Raw genomic sequence first — 14209 nt, 5'->3', positions numbered from 1 at the left:
CTTTCCTCTTTCACTGCTGCTCTGGGAGCCAGATGAAGAATCGCAGAGATCCCGGTTGCCCAGCGGACCGCCCTGGGCCGGAGGAAACTGGGGGGCCAGGCCGGGCCGATTGTGCCGGCCTGTTGGCTGCGGTACGAAGGGCCGAGCCGGGGGAGGGCAGCGGGGGCCAGGCTTCATCCTCTCCGGAGAGCGGCAGCCTCAACGGTGACGCCAAGCGACCCGGGAAGAGACAGAGGAGACGCAAACGCTCTCCTCGCGTCAAGAGCCAGGCCACCGGTCCTGTCTATTCCCTGCTTGGCCTACAGGCCGAATCCGTGTGGTTCGATCGGCACATATTCGAGGAGGCAGAGGGTGCGTACCATAGGAAGCTGGTGGAGGCACTCTACGGAAGCGTCGCCCAAACAAATGAAGCCGTGATTGCGTCACGTCCTGAGTGCGGCCCTGCTAATCCGGAGACGGGTGCCCCTGTGGGCTCCAGCCGTGATGACCCGGCTGCCGTGGCCTGTAGCCACGGTGACCTTGTCGCCTGCCACCACGTGGTGCAAGCCGTGTGGGTGAACAAGCTGGCCTTCGACTCCGCTGAGTCCCGTTTCATGCTGCGGCCCCCGTCTGCGTCCGTCTCCACCGCGCCCCGCTCCCTCGCCCTCCCGCTGCCCCGTGAAGAGACCTCACAGAGGACTCCGGATGAAGGGTACCTGACTCTTACACCCACCCCCGCCACCCCTTCGCCTTGCCCCGGCCGCCCCCAGCAGTCAGTCAATGGTATGCCCCACTACTCGTGGGCGCTGCGCGGGCTCCTGCAAGAGGTGTGGCTGGAGAAGCCGCTTTATGACCACGCTGAGGCCTGCTTCTACCAGAGCCTCCACGACGGGCCCCCGGTCTCCAGCACTTCCCGAGGCAGCCGGCGAGGCAGGAGCCACCACAGAGGCAGCCAGGAGCGGGAGGAGGCAGTATCTAGGCCAGTTTGCTTGGAAGCTGGAGGCTCTCCAACTGAAACTGGATGTTACCGTCCGGAATCCCAGAAAGCCAGGCGGGACAGTGCCGTCCAGGACAAAAGGGCAGAAGGTGGCCACCTGGACCCGGGCCATTCCCTCAGGTTCATGTTGCACCAGGATGGCGAGCGCATATGGCTGGACAGACCTCGTTTCGAGGCAGCTGAACGGCATTTCTACGAGGCGGCTGCTTTGGCTAAGCAAAGAGGCTCAGGAGGGTTAAATCGGCCTTCAGCAGCCTCCACCAGTCCTCGCTCTTCTCCTCGGCAGGACAAGTATGGCCCTTTCTGAGGGGTGTTTGCATCTCCAGGGGCTGTTTTATTTTGACTCCGATGTCAGGCTCACGACCGGTGCTTTTACTGAGTTCTGACAGTCCTCATTCCTGTGTGGGATGGAGGTTGTTTTTAACAGTTTTCTTTTTTGTCGTAGGTGTCAGATTTTGTGATAAATTGCACATGGCTTAATGCTAAAAACAGCGGAAAAGCTAACCTAACTCAGAACCTTAGACTAGACTTTAAAGAGTTTTTAAGCAGGAGTCTTGTCCAACCAGCATTTGTTCTGTCTGTTAGTTTCAGCATTGTGGCTTTAGAAAGAGGGAGGAGATTTGTTTTTAACGGTGAAGCAAGTGAGACTCATGTTGTGGTCTTGTGAGCTATTGGAGGATATTTGTTAAAGCAAAACCAAGTCACCAATTTAAAAAAAAACAATAGAAGCAATGAAACTGCCCAGAGTGTATAGGCACTTGAATTAACATAATTGTTTTGTGTTCTTATTAGGAAAAATCAAGTGTGTGTCAGAGTTGGAGGTTAATTTCTGTGTTTACGTTGTACATATTCCAACCTTCTGGCACTGCACCGCAACGTGACCAGTCGTGCTGAGTAAGAATGTCGCAGCTCGTGGTCTACTGCTCCTGTCTGACGTGGACTCCTGTCCCCCCTGCCCTTGTCTCTCCTCACAGCATCATGAGTGCGGAGTACCTGGCCCAGGAGAAGATCTGGTTTGATAAGCAGCGGTATGACGAAGCTGAGCGGCAGTACTACGAAAGGATGAACGGCCCGGTCTCGGCCTCCTCATCCTCCAGCGCCCCCACACACACAGCTCAGGTATTGCACCTTCCTGTGGGAGGCTGGGGGGGTCCCTCCTGTCTGTGAAGCACCTGTCAAGTTTGTGGTCTTTGTGAGACGTGCAGCGTGGGCCTAAAGATCAGGGGAAAAGGTGGGGAGAAAAGGCCCTGAAGTTCACATGGGAAATCCGAGACATAATGTGTGAATGTGAACTGAAAGAAGAATACGACAGGCTACGTTTTGATGACCTTTGTTGAAAAAGTGTTGCCTTTGGCCATAAAAAAGTGTATTGAAGTAAAGAGAAGGTTGTGATGAATAAGGGGGAAGCATGAAGAGGGGTGGGGAAGAGAGGACTACTGTTCATTTTACACAACATTTATCTTGTGCTGGTTGTGGGTGTGCTTTGCAATCTGAGCTGTTCTTGGAAGAGATTGCAGTAAGACTCCCACTGCAGGGGGATTTGATCCATGTCAGGTTTCAGGTATACCAGGTATACAAGCTGCAGTAAATGAATGTTTGCAATAAAGTGGTGGGGGTGCGGGTGCTAGGTCTAGGGTGCTGGGGAAACATTGTACATACTGGCCAGCGGTGAGGATGTAGAGATTGAAGCTGCAGGTGTGTGTGTGTGGGGGGGGGGGGGGTGTTTCTCCGTGTGGATGAGGTGGGCCAGAGTCGCAGGGGTTGGAACCTGGGCTGGTTCCTGTCTGCGTGTGTGTCCTGGTGTGTTCTGAAAGGGGGTGTGTCTGCTGTGCTTGGCTACGAGTGCATGATGAAAGATCGGTGACGTGCTGAATGGAGTATCTGAGCTCTATCTGCTGTGCGTGAGTCTTTTCAGTGCAGAAACGTATCCCTGAGTTTATCCTTTAGCTTTGATGTTCACTTACCCCAGAGTCACAAACAGGACAGTGTTATGTTATTGCCTACACTGTCTGATCACTGGAAGCAGGACCACTTTATAAAAGCTTCCCAGAATATCTTAATGGCCATCTCTCCTACTATTTAAACTAAAAACCACAAATAATAATAATAATAATAATAATAATTGCTTACACTTATATAGCGCTTTTCTGGACACTCCACTCAAAGCGCTTTACAGGTAATGGGGACTCCCCTCCACCACCACCAATGTGCAGCATCCACCTGGATGATGCGACGGCAGCCATAGTGCGCCAGAACGCTCACCACACATCAGCTATCAGTGGGGAGGAGAGCAGAGTAATGAAGCCAATTCATAGAGGGGGATTATTAGGAGGCCATGATTAGTAAGGGCCAATTGGAAATTTGGCCAGGACACCGGGGTTACACCCCTACTCTTTTCGAGAAGCGCCCTGGGATTTTTAATGACCACAGAGAGTCAGGACCTCGGTTTTACGTCTCATCCGAAGGACGGCGCCTGTTTACAGTATAGTGTCCCCGTCACTATACTGGGGCATTAGGACCCACATGGACCGCAGGGTGAGCGCCCCCCGCTGGCCCCACTAACACCTCTTCCAGCAGCAACCTTAGTTTTTCCCAGGAGGTCTCTCATCCAGGTACTGACCAGGCTCACACCTGCTTAGCTTCAGTGGGTTGCCAGTTGTGAGTTGCAGGGTGATATGGCTGCTGGCATAATCCATCAGAATTGTGCCTTTTTTTTGTCACCATTTGATACAGAATCATGTTTTGCAGCCTGTAAACCCTGTTATTTAAGATAAGCTGTGAGGGCTAGGATTGATGATGTAGAGTTTTAAAAAGGCTGTTTTGTGATTCTAAAATACACAGAAAGATCACCAGTTTTAATGTGATTGTGAATTGAGCACACATGGCACCAGTGTGGTGTAGTGGTTAGGACTCAGGACTCCAGAGCACAGGGTTGTGGGTTCAATTCCCAGGTGGGGATCCTGTTTTTGTGCCTGTGAGTGACTCTTCCCTCTAATTGATCCTGAAAACGCCCTGCAGCTGAAGTAAATTGCAAATGTTTATTTTCTAACCAGAGAATTTAAAAATAAAGTTGTAAATAAAGGTTTACAAAAATAAAATGTGGTGAATGTGAGAAGACAGTGCCAGTGTCTTGTCCTGTTTACATTTGCTCCCATATTCCGCTAACCAGCTGAAAATTTTTTAAAGAAAACATGCAGAGAGCAGGATGAAATTCTGACTTTACCACCACTGAATCAAATCTTTAGTCACAAAAGGTGCAACGAGTTCTTTTAAACAGGAAGTAACAGCTTCTGAATATGTTCAGCTTCATTACATGTGCAGCAAGACTGTGACTAAAACAGCTGCAGTTGGAGCCAAATAATGTTTTCTTGCTGTTTTTGTGCCTTCTCCCTAAAATAACTGGCAGGCAGTTGATCACCTCTCTAATGTGAACAGGACCCTTCCCCCTCTAGAACAAGAAAAATGAGCAAGCGCTGAGGAGGAACCTTCAGAAGCAACATTGTCCTTATCTCGAGCAAAATGGTGTATGTTTTACCCATTATATTAATTAGGGAACAAAAGTGTTTGGTCAGGTAGCTCATGGCTTCGAGAGTGAGCAGTCTTGGTCCTGGAGCACTGGAGCGGGTTCTTAAGGTCTGCCTTAAATCATCAATTAATAGAGACTTGCATTACTTTTCATCAATTCAGTAAGTATTTATTAATTGGTTCAATTAATTGGTTCAGACGCGGCCAACTGCAGCATGTGTGAGCACCCTGCAGAGGGTGATTATGTTTTCTTTTCAGGTGATATCTAAACTATTAATTGTACAAATTGCTAGTTTAAGTGCTCAAAACAACATTGTTTCAAGTGTTTAGAAAGCTGTGATTTAAGGGTAACTCTTAAACCCTGCTGAATTAAGGTTGACCAGCCCTGGCCCATGTCATTGCTCAAGGGTGAGCAGATTCACAAAATGTTTTAGTATTATGACCTTTAAGCCTGGCTTAAAAAACAGATTGTGCTTCAACAGCAGAATAAAACACTATTCAGCAACACATGGGTAGCACAAATGCAGTAAACCTTCCAAATATCAAGCCTGTGGGGGTGAAAACGTGTATTTTTGCATATTTAATAGTTTAAAGTTATTTCTCAGGATAAATGAATTTAATCTAGCCTTAAAGAAATGTGTTGGTTTAATTTTCAGTGCCTTAAAATAAGACAAGGTGGAACACAGCAGCTCAGCAAAACTGATGGGAAATGTTAGACACGTGAAAATGCATATTAAGATCACTGTAAAAAACACAGTAAAATAAATTAGGGATATGTTGATTTTTTTACGTGATTTTCACAACTCACTGTTTCTGAATGTCTGACTGTTTTTGAAGACAGAATTTGCTCTGAAGAAAAGACTGCTATTAGGCGAAAGTGTTACTGTACTCTGTACTGTACTTACTGTAATGCTATTGTGATTCTTATACAACTGATGCATGGAAAAAGAGAAATAACTTGCTTGCATGGTGCTTTGTACACTTTATTAGATGGGTGATGGCCCTAATTGACCTATGTCATTATATATTTATGATACAGCAATATATTGATTTTTGGTGTGCACAGTCAGAGTTGAAATGTTCCTGCTTACGCAGTGTGTTTCTGTGTCGTCAGAAATGCTCTGTGCGCCTGTGTGCTTTGGCACTGCAGTCCATCTACATATAAGACAGAACTATACTTTGTATCTGCAGTTGGAGTTGTGGTCAGTCTGTGGATGTAGTCAGAACCGCGCTGTGTCTGCGCAGTTGGAGCTGCGGTCAGTCTGTGGATGTAGTCAGAAACGTGCCGTGTCTCTACGTAGTAGGAGTTGCGGTATGTCTGTGGATGTAGTCAGAACGGTACTGTGTGTCTGTGTAGTTGGAGCTGCCGTCGGTCTGTGGATGTTGTCAGAACCGTACCATGTGTCTGTAGTTGGATTTGTGGTACGTCTGTGGATGTTGTCAGAAATGTACTGTGTGTCTGCGCAGTCGGAGTTGCGGTATGTCTGTGGTTGTAGTCAGAACTGAGCCGTGTGTCTGCGCAGTCGGAGTTGGGGTCAGTGTGTGGATGTAATCAGAACCGCACTCTGTGTCTGCACAGTCGGAGATGTGGTACGTCTGTGGTTGTAGTCAGAACCGCGCTGTGTGTCTGTGCAGTCGGAGTTGTGGTACTGTACGTCTGTGGTTGTAGTCAGAACTGCGCTCTGTGTCTGCGCATTCTGAGTTGCAGTACGTCTGTGGTTGTAATCAGAACCGCGCTGTGTCTGCGCAGTCGGAGTTGCGGTCAGTCTGTGGATGTAGTCAGAACCGTGCTGTGTGTGTACGCAGTCGAAGCTGCGGTACATCTGTAGATGTAATCTGCACTGTGCGTGTCTTGCAGCCCAATTCTGCAAGTACAATCAGAGCTGTGTTGCAAGCGTCAGTGTGTGAGGTCGGAGTGTAGTGTGTCTGTGTGCTGGCTTGTGTTTGACCTGCTTCTTTCTGCCCCTGTTCTGCAGGAGACTGGAGCAAATACCATCCTGCAGGACATTGCAAGAGCCCGTGAGAATATCCAGAAATCCCTAGCCGGAGTGAGTACTGCACTCTCTCACCCAGCTGGCCTCTTGCCCTCCCTCCCTCTTGTTGTGATTAATAATTAACACACACCCTCCATTCCTTGCCCTCATGTCCTGTGGACACCATTCATTCTCGGCTCATCCCATGACCTCTTCAAGCTGCCCTGCTCCACCCAGACTCGTGTGGGCGCTCATTGTAGTTGCTCGCCCGCCCGCTGTCACAGACTGGCTCCGTGGGAGCTTTTGAAATTTGACTGCGTTTTTACTTTCCAAATCAAGTACAAATCAATATACAGTATATTTCCTGCAAATAATTGTGTTCTAAAGGCCTACAAAATGAGAGACATGCTGCCTTTTTGGACAGTTTGATGTATTTTCTGGCTTTCTTTTTTAAAGTGGCAGAGTTGCCACTCAAAGCAGTTTCCTCAGACTCTGTCGTGGTCGTCTGATTTTGATAAATGTTCACAGCACAGCCGAAGTCTGAAACTTGTTTTAATAAAAGGGAGTAATGAACAAAAATGACAGGAATGATATTGACGTCACAGTTCACAATTTTGGAACCTAGCTTGACCTCCTTGACTAAATACACGTGCTGCTCCAGCGGTACATGCGGAAGACTTTTTGAAATTTTTATTATTTTATTTCGGGGATATTGCTGCCAGAAGGACTCACATCTTATAAATATTAAAAGGAGAAAAAATGGAGGGTGGCTGAATGATGATTATGGGACACTTACATCTCCATCATTCCCATTACAGGTCACAAGAGAACAAGCCGCCCTCGGCCTCTTCAGACTCCAACGTGCAGAGGCATGCAATGATAAAGCAGGCTAATCCCTCTCTCATGTTGCATATGGGCAGAAGAATTATATTTACACAAGCACTCAGTCTCTCTTAAAAACTCCCTCCATGCATGCCATCTGTGTGGAACAGGGTTAATCAATGCATGGTCCTTTAAACCACTCCATTGCAGGACTTTCACCTAAGCTTATTGCCCTTGTCAATGAGTTGCGTAATTAAGGACGCCTCCACTGTAGTGAGTGTAGAATATTGCTAAGCCCCTCTGCGCTATGTCATTGTCTTTCCCCGGTCCCTGAATGCATACCTGACAGCAATGACCAATTTCATGTGCACCATTGGGCTTAAAATGAAAGTAATTTCGGCTTCCCCGTTTTATTTTTAGTTTCGATTGTAATTTTCTAAAAACTGTTAAAATTTAGAAGCGTGCCTCTTCGTTTAAGGACGTTTCGAGTTAGTCAGGAGGGGTGTCGGTTCTTCATCTTGAAGTCCAAAGTCTCAGTTGTTCAGAAACGCATCTTTGTTTTCTGGGGCAGCATTTCGGAGATCCATCCAAAAAACAAAACGCATTCCAGCTGCTGACACGTCCTACACCAAAGCATGCCAAAAGGAAATGTGTTAGTATGCTATTTCGTAATAAAATAGCAACCCTGCCATAAACATACTTTGCACAAAACCCCAAGCACAATGTGGAGCAGACACAAACGTTTGTGTATGTAAGCCTTGAGCATCATGTTGCTGCTCTAATTCATAGTCATGGGAGTATTTTGGGAAAGCTGAACTGCTCTGTCTGGGGGCATTCATTTTAACTGTCAGGGCTCCAGGTATGGACACGTTGGCTCTATGGAAATTTGACTCCCTGCAGTTGAAACAGCTTGGCTATTTGGCCAGGTTTAGGCTGCAGTGATTCTTCATGGGGAAGTCCTCTGGCGAGTCTGCACTATGCTGGGAAAGGGGACAGTTTCACATCAGCAATCCTAGTTGACCTGTTAAACTCACTTTTATATTGTTGATTAAAGTGATCTAGGAAAAGCTTGTTTTAATAGGAGAATTTCTGTGAAAATCCACCTTTCAGTTTTGTGGTATGGTGCTTTTGTAAGTTAAAGTGCTCAGGATGCTGTTGTAAAACTGGCCCTTGCAGCCTGGAGATACTGTAGCTTGAGAAGTCTCAGATTATCAATAACTTGAGTGTTGAGAACCTAAAATGACAAATTCAGGGAGGCTGTTTTGGGTGTTCTTTCAGTTTTGGTTTCATTTCGTCCCTGATCCCAGGAGACACTTATTTTCTAAATGGCTGGGTTTACAGGGCTCCATTGGTTTCAGTTATTTTAGTGATTGGAGGTTTCGAAAGACCTGTAAAACCTGCAGGATTGTAGTTCTCCAGGAACAGGGGTGGTCTCTGGGTTAGTGATTAAACTGTCACTTGATGCGCTTCTCTTGTCAGCAAGATTCAGAAGCTGTTTCTGCCCTTGTGGGCATCTCTTGGGTTTCTTCACTTGTTTTTCCGGTTTAGGAAGCAGCACAGGATGAAGATCCAGCATCTGTTGCACCGCAGCGTTTTCCGTTTCATGTTAAATTTGAGTACATTTCAAAAGACATAATGTACATGGAGATAAAATCGTATTAAATCTTTCTGCTTTTATGAATCCAATGTCAATTGCCCCCCTCGAAACCTGAAACGGACTGCTGTGCAGAGGGAGTGGGATTTTCACCCCTGACTGGAGCTGTGAAGGCCAGAGCCAGTGCTGGAAAGCCAGGGAGCTTTGGGGTTTTCTTTCCATCCTGAGCCCTTGCGGACTTAATTGGTCAGAATGACTGTTGACTTCCATCATTAAAAAAACAAACCTTGTACCTGTTAACAGCCTTAAACCTGCTGGCCTGGGGCTCTCCAGGACCAGTGCAGATCGTCCCCAGTGTGAAGCTCCCAGCTGGCCTTAACACTAGAGTCCATTTCCACACCAGCTCTGCAGCAATCCTGCTTGGGTGGCTATTTACGTGCGTTTCTGCATATGTGTTTCTCCAGGGTTGTCAGTGTGATCGTGTATATGTGTGCTCCTGATGAAGCTCCGTCCCTCATCCAGGTCTCTTTGCAACGTTTGCAAAGAGATAAATGGAGGCAACGGAGGCTGGAAATAAAAAGATTAATTTGGCTCTGTATTGCTTTTTGAGGCATCATTGTTGTGAGGATTTTATGTTGCACATTAATTGTTTCAGAAGTGTTTTTAAACATTTGCAGTTTGTTTCTCTAAGTATTGAAATCGGGGAAAAAAAAACAGGAAATGAGGGCCTGAATGTTAATGACAAATGGTTTAGTCATCTCCTTTTTACAGGTTCTGCTGCTGGTTTTAAGGGTCAGGTTAAACAATAACCAGTTTAAAGCTTTGGTGAACCACTCACCTGATCCAGTCCCGTTGAGCTTGTACAATCCAGTCAGTATGGTGACACTAATTTAACAAACCGCAGGTCTCTGGGGCGTGTGAAGAGGCACAGTGAAATGACTGAAATTTAGGGGGGGGCTCGGCTGCCGGCTCTCAGCCTGCATGTGCCTGTCTGATTTCCTCCTCCCCTGCATGTTTTCTGTGCTGTGCTGCGCTCCACTCTGTGCTTGAATTCTCTCCCTGACGTCACATGCACACAGATGTTTGAAAGCATCATTCCTTTATTAAAGCTTTTATACTTAAAAATTAACTTGATTGAAATTGTTTAACAAGGTTACTAAACAGTTTGAACTTGTAGTGCCTGTGTTATTTTATTTACACCACATCGTTCTTGCTCATTAGGAGAGCTAACAGATAGCTGCAGTAAATTAGTTGGTTCTGGTGCCGATTAGTGAATACAAATACACTCTCGTCTCTTTCCTGTCAAAGCTTCATGCAACTTTCTCCTCCCTTGCCCCCTCCCTGCTATCCTACCCTTGACCTTTCCAGATGAGGACGACTCTGCACCCCTCTGGGCCCCCGCGTGCCCCTCTGCGCTGCCCTGCCCAGCCTGTAAGTGCCCTGTGCTTCCTCCTCCCACTTCACTGCCAAGAGAGGGTGGCGCCACCTGCTGCACACCAATGACTCCTAGCTTCCCGTTTTTATACGGTCTAGTCTAATGATTTCTACTGCCCCGTCCAGAACTCCAAAGCCTGAAAAGCACAGTTACCATTCCACAAATGTGGATGATCACCAAAGACCGCTGATAGTGCTTCTGCCTTCCTCGCAGTTGGGGGGAAGGGCTGTAATAAAGTTCCCACTTGTATTTAGAAGAGTCCTTCACGTTCCACCTGTAAATCCCTGCAGCCGGGAATATAGGCAGTGCAGGCCCCTGCTGAAAGGAGACAGGGGTGATTTAGAGACACCTCTGCACTTCCTTCCATGTCCTCTCTTCCCTGCCTTGGCACTCTGTCCTGTGTGCCTCACTGTCTGTGCTTCTCTCCTCCACATCCCTCTCTCCCTCCAGTTCCTTCCCTCTGCTTTTGCTGCCTTTTCTCAGTTCTCTGTGAGTTGTGGGTTGAGTTGGCTCCAGGCTTTTAAAGGCATCATCGCGTAGGTATATGTGGAGAGCCCTGCCTCCTTAAAATAAGCCTCTTTAACAAGCAGACTTTCTTTAACAGACCTCATCAGAAACAAAAGAGCAAGGACAAAGCCACAGGCATGCTGTTGACTGTGTGCTGTATGTAACATTTTTTGCAGAGCGCGGTGTGTCCTGCTGGAGATCAGAGTGAACTGCTCTCTCGGATGAGAAGCCTAGAGCTGGAGAACCAGAGTCTGCACAAAGGTCTGTCTGTCGTACCTTGGGCCACCAAGCTTCTTGTACCTACCATCACAAATACAGCATCCATATTCCAGAAGGCTGAAGGGGAGAACTGACACTGATCGTGTTTGTCCTTGAGAGTGCACAAATTGGCCTTGTGAATTAAGGTTTAGCCGTAAAAGTCCCTGCTTGTGGATTAGAGATTGCGGTTTTAAAACTGGGCTGTAATAAGGGTTCCCCATGTGTTTGGCCAAAAGTCAATGGGGTTGACTGGGATTGAAATTATTTTTTTTAGCTTTCTGTACAACAGTGATGTTTGTGGCTTTGAGCTTGCAGCGTTGTCGGTGTGAGCTACAACCAAACAACATCTGATGCTCGAGTTCTGGACCGTGTAGTTTGAAGAGAATGTCATGGATGACTATATTCATCTAGCCTGTCTCTTTCCCATAAGGTTTATAGCAGAAACTGCAATGATAAACAGGTGTCAGAATTGGGCAGTGAATTCCAGATATCCAAAAAATAATTTTTCTCATTCTCTCTCAGTTGTGGAAGACCTGCGGCTGGCATTATTCAAGCTGGAGTCCCGAATTTCAGTACTAGAGAAGTCACCAGCAGGGGGCGTGCCAGCAGCTGTCCCTGGAGTCCCAGCCAAGGTGAGTGGGAAGCTGGTCGGAAGATGAGGAAGTAGGTCTCGGGGTGGTGAGATCATAGCTCATCCTTCATCCCAGATTTATTTTAGAATCGGGGTCAGGTAAGGGGCATGGGGTACATCATCTTTATTTTATATGGTGCCTTTTATGGTACATAAACAAAAAGACAGCTAGACACAAAATAGTAAAATAAGAGAATTAAAATGAGTTTTAAGACATTTTGTGTTGACTTGTGATATTTGTTTAATTTTGATTTTGTAACCATATCTTTAATAAATGACAAAGCTCCTTTAGTATCATGTCCTTTATTTGTGTATAATCATACTGAAATGCTTAAACTGAACTTTAGAGCTGCCTTATTGCTGCAGTGATATTGAATTTACTTAAATAAAAATTCATATTATGTTGCTGTTGATTTTATTCTGGATGTTAGTGTTAATACTTGAGTACCTGACCTACATTACAGAGAAATAGGTAATACCTTCATACATGAAGAGGCAGGGAGTGTCCCCACTATTCAGCTACTACTGAAATCCTGTGTTTTCTGTCACTGGTTTTCCATCCCCCTGAACCCCACTGCAGGGTTCTATCCTAGTCCTAGAGAGCCCCAGTCCAGTTTGTTTTTTACAGATAGGCAACACATGAGAGATATTGATGAATCAAGCAAGTAATGTGTTCAATTAAGAGCCCTCTGGTCTTTGAGAGCAGAAGCGTACTTGGATTTTAGTCTCAGATCTTTAGAAATTAGTGATTAAATGACCTACTGTACCTGCTTGATGGGCACCCTCTAGGACCAAGGTTTAAAATTCATGATCTAGTGGAATGTTTTATAATGCCACGGAAAGGGGTCATTTTTTGTGTCTCGTTGTTTACTATACATTGTTTATTTTGCTTCCTTACTGTTATCCCAGCTCTTAACTGCACTGAATACACTGCAGAAGTCACAAACACTGATAGAGAAGCAGTAGATGCCAGTTCTCTTGAGCTATTTTTGCACTGTGGTAACCCAAGAACTTGGTATCCATGGTACGGAGAAATGGTTGCAGTTCCGAGAGCTGCTGTACTGTTGCATCCTTTACCAAACACAGAGCACGGATGATACAGACTCGTTGCTCCTCAACACCTCTCTCTCAGGAGGCTCCAGTGCAGCAGTTGAACTCCGCAGCACCAGCAGAGAACAATGACGACGATGACGACCTGGATCTGTTCGGCAGTGATGAAGAGGAGGATGAGGAGACCGTGCGAGTGCGGGAGCAGCGGCTGAAAGAGTATGCCGAGAGGAAGGCCAAGAAGCCTGCCATCATCGCCAAGTCCTCCATTCTATTGGATGTCAAGCCGGTATGGCTCCATCAGTCACTCTTACACTCACTTTTCTGTCACGCTTTCTTGTACTCTTTTGTCAATATCTCTCCACAGTGGGACCATGAGACGGAAATGGCCAAGTTAGAGCTGCACGGGCCTTTGGTCTCTACTCTCTCCTCTGCTTCCCTCACATTCCCCCTCCCTCTCTCTCCACAGTGGGACGATGAGACGGACATGGCCAAGCTGGAGGAGTGTGTGCGGTCAGTACAGGCGGACGGACTGGTCTGGGGGTCCTCCAAACTGGTGCCTGTTGGCTATGGGATCCGGAAGCTGCAGATCCAATGTGTGGTGGAAGATGACAAAGTGGGAACTGACATGCTGGAGGAGGAAATCACCAAATTTGAGGACTATGTAAGAATCTACTGTAGGAAGAGCATATACTCACATGCATGAGATAGGGACATAGAACACACATTACACCCTTTAAACCATCTGCATTTAGCACCTGCATTTGTTTTTGAGAAGTCAGAATAACCAGCAGACCTTTCATTTTTTTTATTAGTAATAACACTCTGCATATAAAGGATTATATAATACAGAGTATTACAGATTGCAAGATGGACAGAGCTAGCACAAGATAGAAATATGGTACATTTGAAGTGAACCTTGATTCATAATAGCTGTGTACTTCTTAAATGTGTTGTTTTTGGGACTTGGATATGCAATAATAAATATGCACTTCTGTCCTCTAGAATGTCTTTCTGCCATGAAGTGCTTTGAAGTAATTTTTCCTCAATTTTTCTCTCCCGTCTTTTCCAGGTCCAGAGTGTTGACGTTGCTGCTTTCAACAAGATCTGAGAAAGACCAAGACTGTTGGTGCTGTTTTTCTGACGGTTTTCAATAAAGAGCGGAGCTCTGTGCACACCCACTGTGTCTGACTGGGTTGCTTGGGCTGGGAGGGTGGGGAGGCTGGTCTCAAAGGATTAGGGCTTCTTCAAAGATAGGATATCGGTTCTGGGCTTAATCCTCTGGAAAAAGTTCACTGGCATTTTACTGAAGATATGATCCAATTACTTTCACACTAGGTCCATCATGCAGATTACCAAAATACAAGTGGAAAGTTATAAATGCAGATTTGTCATAGAAATGAATAAATGTAAGAAGTTCTATGATGATTTTCATGTTGGA

At 46.3% G+C, this 14209-nt stretch overlaps 1 protein-coding gene across 6 annotated transcripts; it reads left to right on the top strand.

Moving 5' to 3' along the window:
- Positions 1–32: 32 nt before the first annotated feature.
- eef1db (eukaryotic translation elongation factor 1 delta b (guanine nucleotide exchange protein)) lies at positions 33–13945 on the top strand. 6 transcript variants are annotated; one of them, XM_088643230.1, is made up of 10 exons: positions 33–1267; positions 1951–2095; positions 6478–6549; positions 7293–7343; positions 10259–10321; positions 11009–11093; positions 11613–11722; positions 12854–13057; positions 13238–13432; positions 13841–13945. In XM_088643230.1, exons 1-10 carry the CDS (start codon positions 33–35, stop codon positions 13877–13879), a joined length of 2199 nt encoding a protein of 732 aa, XP_088499356.1. In that variant the 3' UTR covers positions 13880–13945. The 6 variants fall into 6 exon arrangements, with proteins under 6 accessions (XP_088499356.1, XP_088499357.1, XP_088499358.1 ...); XM_088643231.1 differs by lacking the exon at positions 7293–7343; XM_088643232.1 differs by lacking the exon at positions 10259–10321.
- The last annotated feature ends 264 nt before the right edge of the window (positions 13946–14209 follow it).

This window comes from Lepisosteus platostomus, chromosome 8, assembly GCF_059453375.1.
Source record: "Lepisosteus platostomus isolate fLepPlt1 chromosome 8, fLepPlt1.hap1, whole genome shotgun sequence".
NCBI classification, from domain to species: Eukaryota; Metazoa; Chordata; class Actinopteri; order Semionotiformes; family Lepisosteidae; genus Lepisosteus; species Lepisosteus platostomus.
The sequence above is the reverse complement of the archived record's forward strand: the minus strand, read 5'-3'. Positions and strand labels throughout refer to the sequence as shown.

What these genes read in the sequence shown, in the direction of transcription:
- eef1db (XM_088643230.1), top strand. Translation starts at nt 33, where the DNA reads ATGAAGAATCGCAGAGATCCCGGTTGCCCAGCGGACCGCCCTGGGCCG. An exon ending in CCCCCACACACACAGCTCAG is followed by an intron (nt 2,096 to 6,477) that starts GTATTGCACCTT and finishes CCTGTTCTGCAG; the next exon opens with GAGACTGGAGCAAATACCAT. An exon ending in TCCCTGGAGTCCCAGCCAAG is followed by an intron (nt 11,723 to 12,853) that starts GTGAGTGGGAAG and finishes CCTCTCTCTCAG; the next exon opens with GAGGCTCCAGTGCAGCAGTT.